This window comes from Vicugna pacos, chromosome 13 (assembly GCF_048564905.1).
Source record: "Vicugna pacos chromosome 13, VicPac4, whole genome shotgun sequence".
Lineage (NCBI taxonomy): Eukaryota > Metazoa > Chordata > Mammalia > Artiodactyla > Camelidae > Vicugna > Vicugna pacos.
The window spans coordinates 17377856-17397132 of NC_132999.1; the positions used below are offsets into that span (position 1 = coordinate 17377856).

The 19277-nt window shown below is 36.6% G+C and overlaps 2 protein-coding genes across 4 annotated transcripts in view; one reads left to right on the plus strand and one right to left on the minus strand.

Moving 5' to 3' along the window:
* Positions 1-8660, minus strand: part of IL23R (interleukin 23 receptor) — a 56655-nt gene extending 47995 nt beyond the window's left edge. For 2 of the 3 annotated variants that reach the window (XM_072974239.1, XM_006205362.4), the window contains exons 1-2: positions 3060-3158; positions 1871-1973 (exon numbers count right to left, since the gene is read on the minus strand). In XM_072974239.1, coding sequence (XP_072830340.1) covers positions 1871-1940 — 70 coding nt within the window. In that variant the 5' untranslated portion in view covers positions 1941-1973; positions 3060-3158. Of the gene's footprint in view, positions 1-1870; positions 1974-3059; positions 3159-8507 lie in introns of those variants that run through there. The other variant, XM_072974241.1, reaches the window with a different exon arrangement.
* C13H1orf141 (chromosome 13 C1orf141 homolog) overlaps positions 1-19277 on the plus strand; it is a 152133-nt gene that overhangs the window by 83134 nt on the left and 49722 nt on the right. The gene's annotated exons all lie outside the window — the stretch shown is intronic.

Sequence of the window (19277 nt, forward strand, 5' to 3'; positions counted from 1 at the left end):
TAATGAATGTTTTATTTTTAAATAAACTCAAATGACAAGGTAATGCAACATCAATTAAATTCATATCAAGGAAAATTTATTCTAGGCTTTTTCTGGAAATACTTGTATTAAAATATCTTAAAACCTAATCAAAATAGTGATTATTGAAGGTCAGTATTTGATTTTACAAAGACCTTATTTTTGGAATTCAAAGCTTGAAGAATTAACTTCTTGTATGATATAAATGTAATTTAATGTGTCCATTTATGTAATGAGCATTTACATATAAATTATAAACATTTAAATGTCAAAATAGTGATAAAAACAATTCCATCATTATCAATAGGGAATTGAAGCCAAAGACATGAAAAGGAAGTTTTAAGAAAGCACCTGACTACTTTAATAAGTTCAGCAATTCAAGATCAGACAAACTGCATCTCAAGCACCTCAAAAAAATATGTGGATCCTGTCATGAAACCATTGTGAGCAGTGTTTGAGAATGCATAGAAAATGACAAAAATGTCAGAAGACTTCAGATTTGGACAAATATTGTCCTGGTTTTCAAAAATGGGATAAAGAAGAACCCCAGAAACACAGGGCCACTGAGCTTCACAACCTTCAGGAATGAATTAGTAAGTCAGTGATTTTTCAGTACCTAGGGAAAAAACCAGTAATTAGTAGGAGTCAACACGCATTATATAAGAATAAGTTATATAAAAATGTTAATTTCTCTTTTCAATATGTTAAAATAAGTCATAAATATGATAATTTCTTCTTTTTTTTAGATTGATCAGAAGAATACTAAACAGTATATTTTTATTTCAGCAAAGCTATTGAAAAAGCAGTAACAACATTCTAGTAGAAAACTTGGAAAATGTAGTCTGGATGATATTAAAAATATTCATAGCAGATTGAATAATACTATATGAAATAATTTCTAACAGACAGATGGAAAGTCGGTCTCTAATGCCACATCACACAGGCTTGTTGTGTTTCTCTATGCTTTATATTAATCACTTGGATGTATAAACAGAAGTCCTACTTATAGTTTACATATTTCCGGCTGGAAAAAGTATCTGGTGTCTTATTTCTCCAAGTCTTCTTGGATAGCTGTTGGTCTGACTCTGGAAGTGTCCAGTATTTTGTTCTAGTTCTGTTGGTGGGGCTACATCTGTATCTCTAACATAAATGTATCCAAACCTACAGAAGACAGTTTTGCTTTTGTCACTATTCTGAGTAACCTGCATGATTTGCAAAGCTTCCTTTGAGGTCTAGAACCCTGCCTTGGTGTTGCTTGTCTCCTTGTAAATGAATCCCTGTCACCTGCACAAGACACTATGCCCCCACCAGAAACTTCCAAGTGCCAACACTGCCCTTCTTAAACTTCTGATGGTCTCCTTCCTGGATTCCTCAAAGCTGCCTATGCCTTTGTCATAGTGCCAGATGTTTGTGTAAATTATAAGATAGGAATAATAACAGCACACAATACTACTGCACAAAGCTGTTGTGAGTAACACAAAGCTTAGCACAGCACTTCACACATAGGAACCATCAACAGATGGTTTGTGGAACTGGATTAAATTCAAATATTTTATGAGTTATCATATAAGTTAAAATTGTCTAAAGATAGAACATGCCAAAATAATAAGCCCTTTCATGGATATGTCGACATATGAATTAAATGTCTGTCCATTAAGGATGCTTAATAAAGGAATCCTGCATTAGGAAGAAGGTTGGACTTTGTTTCATTCCACACAATTTTCATGTATGTGGTAATTTTTCCCAATCTAATAATTTTTGATTCTTCAGAGATGCATAATGCCTTGAACATAATAAACACTCACTATTTCATTTGAATAAAAGATAGCAATGGATACTCAAAATACTTTACCTCCATGACACCAGTTGAAGAATATGTAAAGTGCTATGGCCACATCCCATTGAATTGTGACCTGATTCATGTCTCAAAGCAGGAAAAAGCTCTTTGTCGCCCTCTAGGAAACAAATAATGAAAAATGTTTAAATTGTAATATTTTAATGAAATAATGATTAACAAAGCATAACCTTTTTTCTAACAGTTGTTTTTGATGAGAACCTTTGGTTAGGAGACCTTTGGTTAGAAGAAAAGAAAGAAGGAAGGCAGGAGGGAAGGAAACAAGGCAAAGAAGGGTCACTGGTATGTAAGGAGGTACAATACGGGTTGAGGAGAAAAGCAAAAGGATAGAATTTTATCCCCTTCCAAAACCACTGTGAATCACCTTACCAAGACATTTTGACCCTTGATAAAGTATAATTCCTCCTAATCTAGTCTCTCGTCAGAAATCTCTTTCTGCTCTAATTTCTGATGCTCAGTTCTCCAGGCCGGGTTTACATGCCTGTCAAGGTCCAGAAATATCCATCTTTGATGAGTAAAACTTGGGTAAAGCCAAAAATATCAGAACTTCGAGAGAAAAAGCATTCAAAATGAAGAAAGAGGAAGTGAGGCAAAGGCTTTTATGTACTATCACTAGTGAAATTTACAGAACGCCGTTTTATCTGTAGAGAGCTCAAAAGAAACACATAGAAATTCCAAGCAATATTGCCATTAGTTTACAATTGGAGTTACTTTAATCAGTTAATTAGCTACTCCTATTAATGAATAATTCAGTTACTCAATAATCAGTGTTAGTCAGTTATTTTTAATTTAGTAAAACCTGAGCCTTTCATTTAAAACAGCAAAACTCATGACTCATTAAATAGCACAAGATATCGGATAACATTTTTAAAAGTTGGGGTCCCCATAACTTATGAAAATAAGAATCCTTTCATAATTTGTTAACAATAGTAGGTCTTCACTTTATAAATAATAGGCAAAACATGCCCTAAAATGCTCCTGATTAGGAGTTAACTACACACCAAATAGAATATATGCAATAATATTTAAAGCAATGTGATGCCAGACAATGTTACAGATTCAACTTTTATCAGTAACCACTATATGAAATATCACAAGAACTTACAAGAGAAAACAGCTTAGCCCATGTATTTCCAAAAGGAAATACAGCTGGGTTTGAGTATTTGGATGATCATTGTCTCTTTACCTTCCAACCTGTTTGAAGTGCATCATTCCACCTCTGAGCCAGGCTGCTGCCCTTGTCGCCGGTGCCACGTCTTCTTCCCTCACTGCTTGCCTGTCAATGATCACTTCAGATTTTCAGCCACGAGGCAAATGGAAATGTCAGCAAAGCCCTGACCTACATTTCAGATTCTTGAAGAGGAACTCAAAACTGTCCAGCTCAAAATGACTGGCTCTTTTGTCTTATGTCACTATCTGGGAAAACCCAGATTACTGAAAGTGGACTGCCTTGTCAGTACTTTTTTTCCTCTGATCTTACTTTAAAATTATCTTTGTCTCATTCAAGAAGTAGAACATATATATATGCTTTATCTAGGAAAATCTTTGGCACCAAAAATAAGATGCTCAGTTTTAATTTGCAACCAACATTCATATCCACTATAAACCTGTTTCTTAAGAAGAGAAAATTTAAATGCTATTCTTGACCATTTATGTATTTAACAAGCATTTTGAGCATTTAATACATGCCAGGTATTGTTCTGGGCATTAAAGATATAATGGTGATTAATTATAGAACAGCTCCTTTATTGTATTGCTATAGTGATGAAAATACAGTTCAGTGGCTTTGAACTACTGGTCATAGTTTAGCAGAATTCTATGACCAAATTAAAAATTACCAAATTATTTGGTTGGTTTATAGTAAGCATCACCAGGGGCATTTCCTGGGGTTCCTTTTCTTCCCGCCTCCTTTATTCGTTCCACGTGAATATCTTTTCACTCTATGTACTCCTTTCTATTGTGAGTGACAGTTAATTTACTTATTTCCTCCACAGTGAATCTCTTGAAGTCAGAAACTTCATACTGTCTTTTTAATGTTCAGTATCTTTAGTACCTAGCACATTAGAATACTCTGGGGGAATATTTAAAACATTCCTATGTTCAGATTCACTGTACACAATGAAATCAGAATTTCTGTGGATAGAAGTTGGGCACAGATATTTTTTAAAAGCGCTACCCCAGGTGATTATAATGAAAGATCAGGGCTGAGACCCACTGGAATACACAGGTAAGAGTGTCTTTATCAACTGGGTTTAATAATTAGTAACAATTTTCTAAACTGTGAAGGACAGGGCATGGGAAAACATTTCACATGCTGAGAACAGAAGGTGCAAGCGATACAGATGTTTTGGGACTGGCAAGCTGTTTCTCCAGGTTGAAGGGAAAAAAATTTGAGCTGGAAAATTAGGTCAGTGGCAGAATGTAATGGACTCTGTATTCCTGCTAAGCAGTGCCACTTTATTTGGAAGTCAGTCAGAGATAGCAAAGATTGTTAGGCAGAGAAATAGGTAATCAGATTGAATTCTAGAAAGATAATTCTAATTATTGTGTGGAGAATTGAATGAAGATGAAGAGTCCAGTTAGGAGGCTATGGAAAAAGCAAAACTGATGAAGGTCTAAAGCAAAGCAAAGGCAGTGAGAACTGAGAGGAGGAGACACAACTGAGAGTTCTGTGGAGGCCGACTGGACAGGACTTGTGCAGTGAACAACCTGTGCATGGGGGTTGAGAGTCCAGGAGCGTGAAGATGGACTCTGGTGGCTATTTTTGCTGACCCAGTAGATAACAGCATTAACTGAGCACACAAAAGGAGTGAGGGTGGGGAGTGAGGAGTTTGGTTCTGGTCATGGTGACTTGGAGGGGCTTACAGCATGTTCAGAGAGAACTGTCTGGTAGGCTGTGGTAGACATTGCTAAACTTGCAAGAGAAGTTTGATCTGGAGATCTAAATTTAGAATATTTCAGCATGTCAATAGTATTAAAAGTAAGATTAGAATAAGAGAACTCAGAGAGAACATCCAGAGAGATAAGGGAAGGGAGTTGGTGCCAGAACCAGCAAATCTTGACCAAAAGGCAAGAAGATATACAAGGAGTGTGTGACCAGTGTCAAACGGTCAGAGATTGAACATGATAGGAACTAAAAGGAAGTGTTGGGTTTGACAAAAGTCAGTCTTCCCTGAGAACAGTTTCAGAAAAGAAATGAAGGTAAGAAGGGAGACTGCAGTGAGTTAGGCTAGAAAATAAAGAAGACATCTCTCAGGAATTTGGACAGTGGAGATGAGATTGATGGACAGCTCAGTGCAAATCAGGATCCATTTATTTATTTTAATGGGGGCTGGTGGTAGTTCTTAACCATCTTTTCAAACATTCTTGCCATGTGCATCTCTTTGGTGAATAGTATGTTCAAATCTTTCTTCCATTCTTAATGGTTTATTGTTTTTCTTGTTACTGAGTTTTGAGAGTTCTTTATAAGGCTTGGAAACCAGTATTTTATCAGATACCTGTTTTGCAAATATTTTGTCCTAGTCTGTGGCTTATCTTTTCATTTTCTTAACATCTTTTGAGAGAATTTTGAAATTTTGATTAAGTCCAATTCATTCATTGTTTTAATGATTATTTTTTTTTTGTCCTGTGAGCCTCTGCTTACATTTTTATCAATGGATCAATACATAATCTTGTTTTATGTATGATGTGTGTTTCTGCTTAAAGACACCTTATTTAATCTATACTGTTGGCCCATTAACATAGAACCCTAACAGCACTGCACTATAATTCATGCCTGAACAAAGCTTAACTAACATGGATGTTCTTTGGGTGGTTTTTTTTTGGGGGGGGGCCTTTTTTTTTAATTGAAATGTAGTTGATTTACAATGTCATGTTAGTTTCCAGTGTACAGCATAGTGATTCACTTATACATACATATGTATATTCTTTTTCATTATAGGTTATTATAAACTATTGAATATAGTTCCCTGTGCTATACAGTAGTTCATTGTTGTTTATTTTCTATATAGTAGTTTGTAACACAGATGTTCTTTATAAGGTGCATTGCAGACTTCTTGTACTTAGGAACACTAGACAGTACTTCAGGACTATACTTGGGGGGCATTTTAAACCGCATATTCAGCAAAAGGTACATGTGAAAAATATAACACTAAATAGACTTCAGAAAGGACACTTGTTTACAGTATGAGGGCTGAAACAAGTTCCTTAGCAGGGAACTTGCACATGGGGTGACTCAAGTCCTTCACCATTCTGTAAATCTTTGCAAATGACCAACAAGGTGCTGCAAGAATTGATTCTGTTGTTACAAACAAACTTTAGTTAGTAGATAAATTCACAAATACAGAAGCAGAAGGATGCAAGGATGCGGATCAACTGTATAAAATCTCATCTGTAGGTAGTTTGACTTCATTTGCTAATCAGAAAGCATCAAGACTCATTGTCTTCGCTTTCACCCCATAGGCAGAGTTGCCATCTGGGTGCCCAGGACAGTCAGATTTAAACTTGTTCCAGAGTAATTATATGTAACATTGCATTTTATTCTCAAAATTATTCCAGTTTGGAAGATATATTGGCACCCTCTTATAAGCCTGCAAATAATAAACCTTGTTTATTTCCTAAAAGTCACACAATTTCAAATTTTTCTCTAGCATTTGTTTAAAGTATGGAATAGTTGTTGGCTGAGAGGTATAAAAGGGTGACTGAGTGTAAATGCATGAGCTTGAAAACATATATTAAATTAGCGAGTATATTTTAAGTTAACACATCATCAGGGTAAGTACATTATAATGCAACATTTAGATTTTTTTCCCAACTCTTTTTTTTTTTAAATACACTTTAGGCGAAATACCGGGGCCGGGGTGATAAAAGAAAAAACCCGCAGAAGCCGCGCTCCTGGTATTCAGGAGTGGAGGCACCTGAGCAATGCAGAAATCGGACTCGGGCTCGGCAGGCATGCTGGCGCCCTGGGCGTGGAAGATTGGGGTCCCAGGCACTTTCCAGGGAGGCTGCGGCGCCTCCGGGCGCCCCAGACTCCCAGATCAAGAAGGAAACAGCTAGAACTGTAGTCCTTATGCAATTGTGCTTTTCTATAAATTTACCTGCCTATTGTGGATTGAAAGTATCTCCAGTTTCCCTACCCAGAGGCAACAGATATTGCAATAAACTGACTGACTACTATAAGGAACTACTTGAAGTGGATTGATTAGGATCCCCCAGTTTAAGAAGTATAGCTGGACCAAGACCTGGAATTTTAAACTGTTGCCTAGCAACACTGGTCGACTCATTGGAGAGCAGGCCTACAGGGATCTGTCTTCAGGACTCAGATGCTACATATGGGTGGGAATGAGCAGAACAAGGAGTGGCCTGTTGATCCCTGAAATGGCAACTTAGTGACTCCCTGATTCTGAATAGAGGTGGAAAACCTACCACCTCGGTATAGGGAATTGACGGCAGCCCCAGCACTGTTAAATGAGCCTGGTTTAGGGCAGATAATCTGGTTAGAGAGGAAGACTAGGGAACTGCCTTGAACTCGTGCTTGCATAAGAGGTACACTGTTTATACTTAGATTACTGCATTTCTTTGAAGTGGCTTTAGTAGGGGAGAGTGTCTGAATATTATCATGTGTGAAGCTCCTAAGCCATCCCTTTGAAGGTACCACAGAATATGGAAATCCCATTAGGGTGACCTGATTTGAGAGGCTTAAAATTTTGTGCCAAAGTAATCTAGCAATTCTGTATGGAATAGGGAAATCAATATTATGGGAGGGCGGGGAGCCTGAGGGGTGGTTGGATGACTTGTCTTTTGAAGGCAAGAAGATGGCAACAGCTTCATTTCGAATCAGCCGCATTTGAGAAGGCCTACTGTACCACAAGGACCAGAGTGTGGCTGCATCCCTCCCCATTCCCTGCCCAGGACAGGACACACATCCCCTTCCTCCTTGGGCAGTCACAAATCGACCCAAGATAACGAAAGAGGGCCTTTAAAATGTTTTGAAACGATTCCCCAATTCATGGTAGAATGAAACTCTAAGTATTTAATAGATGTTTGGCTAGGAAAGTGGTTTCGTCCTCCCAGTTCCTTCTTTAAACAACCAAAAGAGAGGCAACCGCATGTGTGAGCCCCCTGAAACTGAGGACAAGAGAAGAACAGCCCACTGTGACTGCGAATGGACTTGGGCAGTGAGCCACCCCTTGGACCTATTTAAGATTATTTCTGTATCTACTGCATCAAGGAGCTTGATCCTGGAGTAAAGAACTCTTGTGCGCTCTTCAATATAATGTAGATTGTAGGTGCCATTGAAGTGAAGACTTAGTTGGATAATTGCTGCCCTGCCTTCCAGTTGTTACAGGCCTAACAAAGGGGCTGCATATTCCTTAAGTGCCTACTGTGTGCCAGCATAGACCTGCTTGTGACTACAGAAGAGGATGTGAATGGCTTTTGAGGACCCTGAATTGGGAAAGAAAGTTGCATTTAAAAATCACAATGAAAAATAATAAAATGCTAATGGAAAGAAATGAACACAGGGGAGCAGAGAGAAATATGTGAGAGTCCCAGTTCCACACTTTATCAGGCTTTAGCCCTGAGTGCCAACTCCTATAGGGCAAAGTTTACCTGATCTGGGTAAATGACTCACCTGTTCCCTCCAGTTTGATCTCACGCTTGTGACTCTGAACTAGATTTTGTGGTACCAGATACTCTGGTTTCTCTTCAGATCATATAAATCTTTTGCCTTTTTATGGTATCAGCATCCCTCTTTCAGCTGCCGCTACTGCTACCCCGTTATCTCCAGTCAGGTGTGAACCACACCATATCCACTTGGCTTCACCAGTCGTGTCCAGCTCACCGTTGGGCCTGCCCTACTTTTCAACACTCAGAACTCTGAGTAATTATGAAAAGTACAACTTTGGTTCTATAGTCTTTATTAAGAAGGTAACAGAAAATATTATTCATTTCAGAAAACTTTTTATCCAAAATATTGAACTTACTTTTCTAACTTCATGGCCTCAAAGTGATATGTTTTAATTATCTTAAAGATACCTGGAAAACCTCATACTTCAAATATGCCAGATAAATGAGGTGTCACTTTGCTACTTTTCTGAACTACTGAATTAATAATGACATTATTCATAAAGAGTTATGCAGATGCTTTGAGGAGAAGTAAAGACCATAAATCTTTTGACTCATCCAAAGGATGATACCTTCATGCAGCTGCTCGATATTTCTCAGCATTGAACACCTTATGGCTTATTCAGCTCATTTGGAGGAACGGATGCTACTGGCTGAATCATCACCATTTCCTATGAGGTGTGCATTAAAGGTCAACTTCACCTTATTTCCTATGAGCTTGTTAGAGACTTAAGAATGCTAAATAGTGGAGGTGAATTCAAAACTTTCAGTGTACAACTCTAGCTCCTGGAGACTTCATGTGTACTTTTAAGATCAATTTTCAGATTCTTGAGTTCCTAATATGCCCTTTCCTAAATTTGATTTCTCTGAGAATGAGCCTGGGTTCACAGTAGTCATTTTTTCACTGCATAAAGAATGGTATCCCACTATCCCAAATCTCAGTTTTGTGCACTGCCCTCGGTATAATTAGCTCCAGCTTCCCAAACAAAGAGAGAAATGGAAATACTTGTTTCAGAGAGGACTTTTTGGATAACTAATTAAGGCACTTTAAACTCATAGGGCTTCTAATCTTTTCCAGCACTGTATACATTTTTTAGAAAAGTGAAGCTTACTAAAATACTTGTATTTCAGCCCAGGTTGACATACTCTAAATTTTAGCCAATTTGGGAATATTTGGGTCCATTTTGGAATAGTCTGAATGCTGGGCATCAGAAGCAGTGGGGGGAACTTACTGGTTATACTCTTAAATGTAAGTGAGATTTTTGATAGACTGTCACATTTTTTTCTAGATATATTGTATAAAGTTGGTGTATAAAATTTTACTTGATTTTCAAATTTGCTGTACTTGATTGAAAGTAAAGGTTATATTATCAAATTATATCATGGCATATTTGTTCCTATTACAAATAGTCTCACTTATTTCATCTTCTAAAATGTTCAATAATTTCTATTGTCTGTTTGAAAGGAAGTAAACTGTAGACTTATGTTCAATATTTTAGATGTTAATTTAAAAATATGCAAAGGGGTTCATAATTTTTAAAGTTTAATTTAAGAGTGTTTAAAGAAAGTACTTGGAGGACCACTGCACTAGTGCTTACCTATACTAGCCAAACAAAAAACATACGTGGAAAAAATACACCAAAATATCAACAGTGGTTTCTTTGGATTATGGAATTACGGTTATTTTTTCTTCTTTTTGCTTTTCTGTAATTTCCTACTTTTCAGGATGATTATATTATATATGATTATTTAAAAACATTTTAAAAATACTGAACACATTAAGGACAGGAAATCTTTAAAGGAAAGAATATAAAGGGAGGTTCCCTCCTAGTTGATTCTAAAATATGAGGCAGCTGGAGGAAATGACTGCTATGTCTACTGATGTATACGTTTCATTTATACATATTCAACTGTAAGTGGAGGGGGAGAGTTTTTATCCCATTAAACTCTCCATCATTATTCTATCATCTTCTTCCAAAGAGACTTTGAGTCTTCAGTGACTCAAAGAAAAAAAGGCCATATCAGATATGCAATAATAATAAACATTTCAAAAATTAAGGTATAATTGACAAATAAAATTATATATGTTTAAGGTGTACATGTGATGATTTGGTATATGAATATATATGTGAAATGATTACCACAATCAATTTAATCAACACATTCATCACCTCACATAGTTAATCTCGTGTGTGTGTGTGGGAGAACACTCCAGACCTGCTCTCTTAGTAAATTTCAAGTATACGTATAGTACTAGTAACTATATTCAGCATGCTGCACATTAGATCCTTAGATCTTATTCATCTTGTAAATAAAAGTTTGTGCTCTTGGACCAGCATTTTCTCATTTCCCCTGGCTCACAGCCCCTGGGAACTACCATTCTACTCTCTGTTTCTATGTTTGACTCTTTTTGTTTGTTTTTTTTTAATTTCTCCTATAAGTGATATCAAATAGTATTTTGTCTTTCTCTGTCTGGTTTATTTCATTTAGTGTAATGTGCTCCAGATTCATCCATGTTGTTGCAAATGAGAGGATTTCTTTCTTTCTCATGGCTGAATAATATTCCATTATAAATATGTATCACATCTTCTTTATCCAATTATCTTGTCAGACACTTCAGTTGTTTCCATATCTTGGTAATTGCATATATTGTGTATAAAGTTAATGAACATAGGTGTGCAGATATCTCTTCAAGATACTGATTTCAGGTCCTTCAGATATATATCCAGGAGTGGGATTGCTGGATTATTTGGTAGTTCAATTAAAAAAATTTTTAAGGAAACTCCACACTGTTTTCCATAATAGCTGTACCATTTTACATTCCCACCAACAGTATATGTGTCCCCTTTTCTCCACATCCTCCTCAACATTTGCTATCTTTTTTTTTTTTTTGATAAAAGTCATTCTAACAAATGTGAGGTGACATCTCACTGTGGTTTTGATGTGCATTTCCCTGATGGTTAGTTATGTGGAGCATCTTCTCATTTACCTATTGGCCATTTGTGTATCTTTTCTGGAAAAATGTCTATGCAGTTCCTCTGTCCATTTTTTAATCAGATTGTTTTCTACTATTGAGTTGTATGAGTTCCTTATATATTTTAGATATTAACCCCTTATCAGACATATAGTTTACAATTATTTTTACTCATTACACAGATTACCTTTCCATTTTGTTGATTTTTTTTTTTGTTATTGTTGTACAGAAGCTTTTCAGTTTGATTTAGTCCCACTTGCTTATTTTTGCTTTTGTTGTCTGGTGCTTTTGGTGTCATATCCAAAAAAATCATTGCCAAGGCCAGTGTTGTCAAGGAGATTTCCCCCTATGTTTTCTTCCAAGAGTTTTATGGTTTCAGGTCCCATTTAAGCCTTTAATTCATTTCAGGTCAGGGGAGGGTATAGCTCAAGTGGTAGAGCACATGCTTAGCATACACAAGGTCCTGGGTTCAGTTCCTAGTACCTCCACTAAAACTAAATAAGTAAACCTAATTACCTGCCCTCTAAAAAAAATTGAAAATAACTTTTAAAAATTAAAAAAAAAAGTTTTCTTTATCCATTTGCTACTGCCCATTAGTGGGAAGAAATATTTATGAAATCTTTCACAATGTTCAAAATATTTTTAGAGAATTTTTCAGATAAAGAACAATAGAACATAGCATGATCAAGGCACACATTCATCACTCTGTTTTGCGGGCTCCTCATTCACTTGGCTTTCACGAATAATTATAATGGATGCTCACACTATAACGGTGATTTTAGGCTGTTTAAATTACCAGAGATACCAATAAGATATTCTAATTTCAAATCTATTCATGAAAACAGTTTTGAAGTTTGAAGGTTTCCTAGAGAAAGATTTAGAATTCTATCAACTCAAATGAAAGGGTGAGGACCTGGGTGCAAGAAGCTAATGATCTTCAGTGATTTTCATTGCCTCTGTTCATCTCTTCGAAAAGCAAAAATCTGAGACTTAAGAGGACTTTGGATGATACGACTGACAATTTGAAAAGCATCATTTAAATACTCCTCTTCAATTTCAAGTGTTCTGTCAGGGGTTTTTTGCTGGTGCAGCCAAACAGCGACTAGATTATGCTTCCAGGGCAACCGTTTTAATACTCCGGTACTCAACAGTCATCAGCTTCCCAAAGTGACATTTCAATTTAGTGCTGAAAAGAATGCAGGAATGAGCTTGAAAATTCAGTATGTAAGAAAATATGCTAGTGAAGTTCTGCATTCTGTGAACAGATCCAGGAGAAGACTGGGTCGTGAGGTTCACTATGACCATGGGCAGGCCTGAGTCCCGCGCCTGCGGTTCCTGTGGAGTACAGATTACCACAGCTCTTTCTGCTTTAGCCTCACCCTAAAATGTCACATCCAGAAAATCCCAGTTGTGGTATGCTAGTTTTATATTTCCTAACACACATTAAAATGAGCACTTTTATTAATTAAAATTAATTAATTTAATTATTAATTAATTAATAAAAAAAACATTAATTAAAATTAATAAAAGTATTAAATGAAAATACTTATTTGCATACCATTTAAAATTACTCATTTATACCAGAAGTACACACTCTGCACTAAGAAAACTCGTTTAGAGTATCCTCTGTAACAAAATGAATTTTTAGAAAACAAAAAAATCTTTTTTTTTAGCTTTAGTTTTTTTATATTTTGTCTGCCATTCTATCCATATGTATTTTTTTAAATCATTTAATAAGAGCATCTTTATTAACAATGTAAAATGTACTGTGGAGTCATTCTTGCCATCCAGACACATTCATTGAAAGGTAAAATTCGAGTGAAAGGAAATTATTCTTCATCATTTTGTTCTGCTTATATTTGTTCTGACCTTATGTGCTTGTCTCCTAGAGAACATTCATTTATTCAAGAGATATTTATTGAGTGTTTGCTATGTTCCAGTAATTATTCCAGCACTGAGAATAAAGGGGTAAACAAAACAGAAAAATCTAGTCCTCATGGCACTTACATTCTAGTGTGAGGAGGCAGACAGTAAGTAAAATAAATAAGTAAAATATAATTTTAGATGGTGATAGCATTTGGACAGAAATAAAGTGGAAAAGACAGAAAGGGTTCAGAGTGCTGGGAGAAGGGCTTGGTGGAATATAGCATTCGAGACCTGGTAGACTTGAGCGAGGGGCCGTGGAGTTAATTTGAAGAAGTGAGCTCCAGGCAGATAGAACAGTAGTGGGCAGTGAGGGGGAAGAAAACAAACTCTGGGTGCATTTGAGTAGAGGTGAGGAGGCCAGTGTGGGAGGAGCTTAGTAAGCAAGGGGAGGTGAAAGCGGGAGATGAAATCAGAAGGAAACGACGTCAGAGAAGAAACTGCAGTGAAGGGTGGCGGGCAGTGATGTGAGGCTCCTTGGGCCTTTGGCCCTTCCAACAATTGAGATGAGAAGCTATTGAGGCTTTAAGAAAAGGAGTGACAGTGATTTGACTTCAAGGATTCTAGCCTAAGCAACTAGAAAGTTTGCGTAAAGTGGCCAATAATTGAGATGGGGTAAAACTTGAAGAGGAAAATATTTTGCAGAGGAATGGGGAACGGAATTAGGAATTTATTTTAGGACATGTTAGGTTTAGAATGCCTATGATGCATCCAGACGGAGCTGGTGAATAGGCAGTTTGTCATATCAGCCTGAAATTCAGAGCAGAGATATAGGTGGGCTACAAAAATCTGAGTGTTTTCTGCACATAGATGGAATTTAAAGCCACAAGCATTAGTGAGATTACCAAGAAAAAAGAAGATATAAGCTAGAGATATAAAAGGGAAGAAGCCCTAGAACTAGCCCAGAATATTCTTATGTAAAAGTGTAAGGAAAAATAAACAAACGCAGATTTTCAAACTATCTTTGAGAAGGTTACCAGGAAATTCATTTATTTATGATTGGAAAAAGAATTAACTGTATATATCACAAAGCTAAAGAATCTTAAAGCTAAAATAGATCTTAACTTAAAGGATGATCAAATTCAACCGGCTGACCTTTTGGCAACAAATACTTTGACCTTAAACATCACCTCACAACAGTCAGAGTGGCCATCATGAAAGTCTACAAATAATAAATGCTGGAGAGGGTGTGGAGAAAAGGAAACCCTTCTACACTGTTGGTGGGAATGTAGTTTGGTGCAGCCACTATGGAAAACAGTATGAGGTTCTTCAAAAATCTAAAAACAGATTTACCATATGATCCAGCAGTCCCACTCTTGGGCATATAACGGGAGAAAACTCTAATCCGAAAACATACATGCACCCCAGTGTTCACAGCAGGACTACACACAATAGCCAAGACATGAAAGCAACCTAAATGTCCATCAATAGATGACTGGATAAAGAAGCCATGGTATATTTATACAATGGAACACTACTTAACCATAAAAAAAGAATAAAATAATGCCATTTGCAGCAACATGGATGGACCTGGAGATCGTCATGCTAAGTGAAGAAGCCTCAAAGAAAAAGAATACCATATGATATCACTTATATGTGGAATCTTTAAAAAAAAAGACACAAATGAACTTATTTAAAGAACAGAAATAGACTCACAGACGTAGAGAACAAACTTAGGGTTACCAGGGGAATGGGGTGGGAAGGGATAAATTGAGAGTTTGAGATTTGCAGATACTAACTACTACATATAAAATAGATAAACAAGGTTATACTGTATAGCATAGGGAAATATATCCAATATCTTATAGTATCCTATAATAAAAAAGAATATGAAAAGGAATATATGTATGACTGAAACATTATGCTGCACACCAGAAATTAAAATAACATTGTAAACTGACTACATTTCACTTTAAAAAATAAATTAAAACTAGCTAACCCATTTGCCCATTTTGCTTTAGGTGTTTAATTTCAGTCACATAATGGGCAATGATTTTAATATGAACCTCCAACACAAAGTAAGTGGATTAGAGTAAAAGTGGGCTTACTTGGATAAAAGAGGGGATCTAGTTTTAACTCGGGGGTTTGGATGAGGCACCACTCAATTCCACAGATTTTTGGAGCCAATTATGTGTAAGACATTTGAAAGTGTAATTTGGGAAATACAAAGATTACAACAGAAAAGATTACAACAGAAAAGGGGAGAATGAGAGAAGTAAAATGTGACAAGAGGCACAGAGAGGCAGAAATACCTCATGGAGGTTCAAGCTAAAGAAAGTGATTCTCCATTGGGAATGTCTTAGAAGCTCCACAGAGGACAGATAGCCCCTGAAATATGGGTAGGATGGGATTTGACAGGTAGAAGGGCCCTGGGTTGGGAAAGCTCAGGAGTGTGTTTCACTGATGGGTGTTTATGTCCTCAAAATATTTTCATTGTCCTTCATATTTCTTTCACTTTTTTCCTCCCAAAGTAGAGAAGCAGAGATTGCACAAATAAGTTATGGGTTTGAATCCACGAGAAAATGTATATATTTGCACACCCATGTTCATTGTAACATTATTCACAATAACCAAGAGGTGGAAGCAGTCTAAATGTCCATCGATCGATGAACGGATAAAGAAAATGTGGAGTACACATATAATGGAATATTACACAGGCCTAAAAAGAAGAAAATTCTGTAATATGTTACAACATGGATGAAATTTGAGGGCATTATGCTAAGTGAAATAAGCCCGTCGCAAAAAGGCAAATACCTCACAATTCCGTATATATGAGGTACGTAAAGCAGTTAAACTTAAACAAACAGAAAGTAGAGTGGTGATTGCCAGGGGAAGGAAGAAGGTGAAAAATAGAAATTGTTGGTCATTGGATATAGAGATTCAGTTTTGCAAGACAGAAAAGTTCTAGAGCTCTGTTGCACAATGTGCAAATAGTTAACATCGCTGTACTGCATACTTAAAAATGGTTAAGATGGTAAATTTTACATAATATGTTTTTTAACCGTAATTTTTAAAAAAGGAAAAGAAAAAGTGTGTATAGGCCAATACTCACTCAATTGTAAGTGATTAAACCCAACCAAAATAGTTTAGTCAAACAAAGGAGAACATATTGGTCTAGAGAACATACGGAGGCAGTGAGCCTGGAATAACTGCAACTAGGGACTCGAAAGGGCCTCTAGGTGTCGCCCTTCACCTCCTGACTCATCTTTCTCACTGCAAATCTGCTTTCCCCACAGAGTGGCCAACATGGCCGAGGATACCTCTCAGGTTTTACACCTTAGACTTCCTGCCACAGAAGAGTGCCCCCATGTTCTCCCTCCAAGTTCAAAACATTCAGAAGAGCTCTAAGTAGCCCAGTTGGCCTCTGGAACAACTGATGACAGGATTTCGTACAGAGATATTACAAGGGGTCAGATTTTGTAAGATGAACTTGGTAAGTCCTGTGGGAACCCTATGATTGAGAGTGGGGTGGGGTGGGAGGTAATGAATTAGCTATTACTACTTTAATGCTGTAAAACAGAGCACCCCAAACTAGTGGTTGAAAACAACTTTCATTTATTTCTACTGATCTGCAGATTGGCTGAGGCAGCTCTGCTTCAGGGTGCAGTGATAAGGGTGGCTGTATGCTGCATGTTGTTCATCTGCCTCTTAGAGCAGGTCAGTTAGTCCCAGCACATGGGAGGTTTCTGAAGGTTAGACTGGGAACCATCCTAACGCTGCCACTCCCACCCACATGCTGCTGATCAATCTAGTCACGTGGCTAAACACTAAGTCAAGGGCAGGGAAATATTTCCTGCCCACACTGGAGTCAGCGTGGGATGCAGGAAGGATGAGCTAAATCACTTAATCTACCACAGTGGGTGAATGTGCAAAACAGTTCCCAGAGGAAGCTTGGACATTGGGCAGACAAGACAACAGGAGTCTTCTGTAGTATTACTACACAGAATGCAAATACAGTAATATCAAGTAGTAGATTTTATCCATCGTAAAATGCTAAAGTAGGGAGCACTAGAAGAGAACTACTTAGCCCTGACAATGTAACAAGCACTGTACTAGGAATTTTATAGATATCATCTCTAAGGAGAAGCAATAAAAGCTGTTATTAAGCTGAAACAGTGTCATTTTTGCCCATAAACACTCTTAGGTTGCAGAGAAAGTGAGGATTCCAAGTTAATAACCCTTTTTCCAATTGCCTTTAACTTTCTAATCTTTATGTCTGTGAAACAAAGCCACCAGCATGGTACAATGGGAGGCGAAATACCCTACAGCTAGGGAAACCTGAGTTTAATTCTAGTTTGGCTACTTACTAGTTGAATGATCTTAGACAAGTCACAAGCCCATTTTATCATTAGTTTTCTTCTCTGTAAAAGGTGAGTAAAATACACACCATATAGAATCTGGGGGAGGATTGTATGGGATTATGTCTATAAATGTACATCATAGTGTCTGGCACATAATTATTCAATAAATGTTGGTTTCTTGATTATGGCGATAACAAATGGAAAAAGGCAAAATTCTTCTATTGAGTTCCAGTGCTATTATAGAAAGGAAAAAGCCTCAAATAAAATGGAGCACAAGTTTACACAGAAAAAAAAGTAAAACATTGACGTCATTAACCCTATACTTGAAATCAAATTCAGTCGAACCAAAAAAGCAGTTGTTTATCATCTATTTCTCTCAGTAGAATCTCCTGGCAAGCTAATGATGAGCGTTTTCACTTCACATTTCAGTCGGTAGTGGAGCACATGTAGCGTGTTGTTAGGCTCAGAGTGCAGTGGCTTAAACCCCGTCTTTCACCAGTCGCAACTTGAGATGGGATTCAATTGTTTTAACTGAGGAGAGATGTTAACTTTATAGTCAACCAACTTCCTCTTTCAGGATATTTCTTCCATGTGCCTCCTTTTCTTCATAGTACTGGAAAATCAAAGTGTTCACACTTGTCAATACGATGTAAAAAGGCAATTTATTGTATAAATTGAGTTGTCAAATTTCTACTTTCTTGTTTGACAGACTAAATCTTTGATGTTGAATTTAGTTAACTTGTCTTCTTTAGATATCTTTACACATTTCATAAGTGGTCCTTGCTGCAGCCTTGTTTACAAGAAATTTTATAGTTTGCTGAGGTTAATATTAATTATTAATATTAATATTAATCAGTTGTTAAATAGAAGAATGATTCAGTATGTTAGAGTTAAACCTGGTATATGTTTCACTCTAAAAACCAATAGAAAACTTCATTACATCCAGAGCATAGAGTTATTCAATAGTAAAGAACTCTCAAAGAGTTTCATTACTTCAGTTTGTACCATCTTTTCTGGATGGCAAGATTATAGATATATTCATTTTTTTACACAAAAATTTCACATAGCAGTTGCAAAAGAAAACGGTAAAGCTGAGTAACTTTTACAATTATCATTTTACTCCAACAAAGCATATATTTTCCATAAATTTTTTCCGTTACAAAAACTCTGAAAATTTAATTTTCTTTTCTTGAACAATTTATTAACCTCCTTAGCTCATAGTAACCACAAATTATATCCCATAGCACATTGGTTTCTTATTAAATAGCTCTTTCAATATACTGCAACTTCAGCTCTTTTCACTATAAGTCACTTTCCTATTATGAATAAAAGTCAGATAATTAAAAACAAGAAAAATATTCTTATCATTTTGGTATGCTTTTCTTGTAATAGTCAGAATTTTTTTTTTTTTACTGTAACTGATAGAAATTCAACTCAAACTATCAGTGTGAAAAATGGGAATTAGTGGAAAAAGAATGGGACCCATTACAGAATTGATGGATTTCTGTAGGGAGCAGGTAACTTCAGGTATCTCAGGGAGAAAAACTTCCAATTCAGCACAACCATAACTCACTCTGTT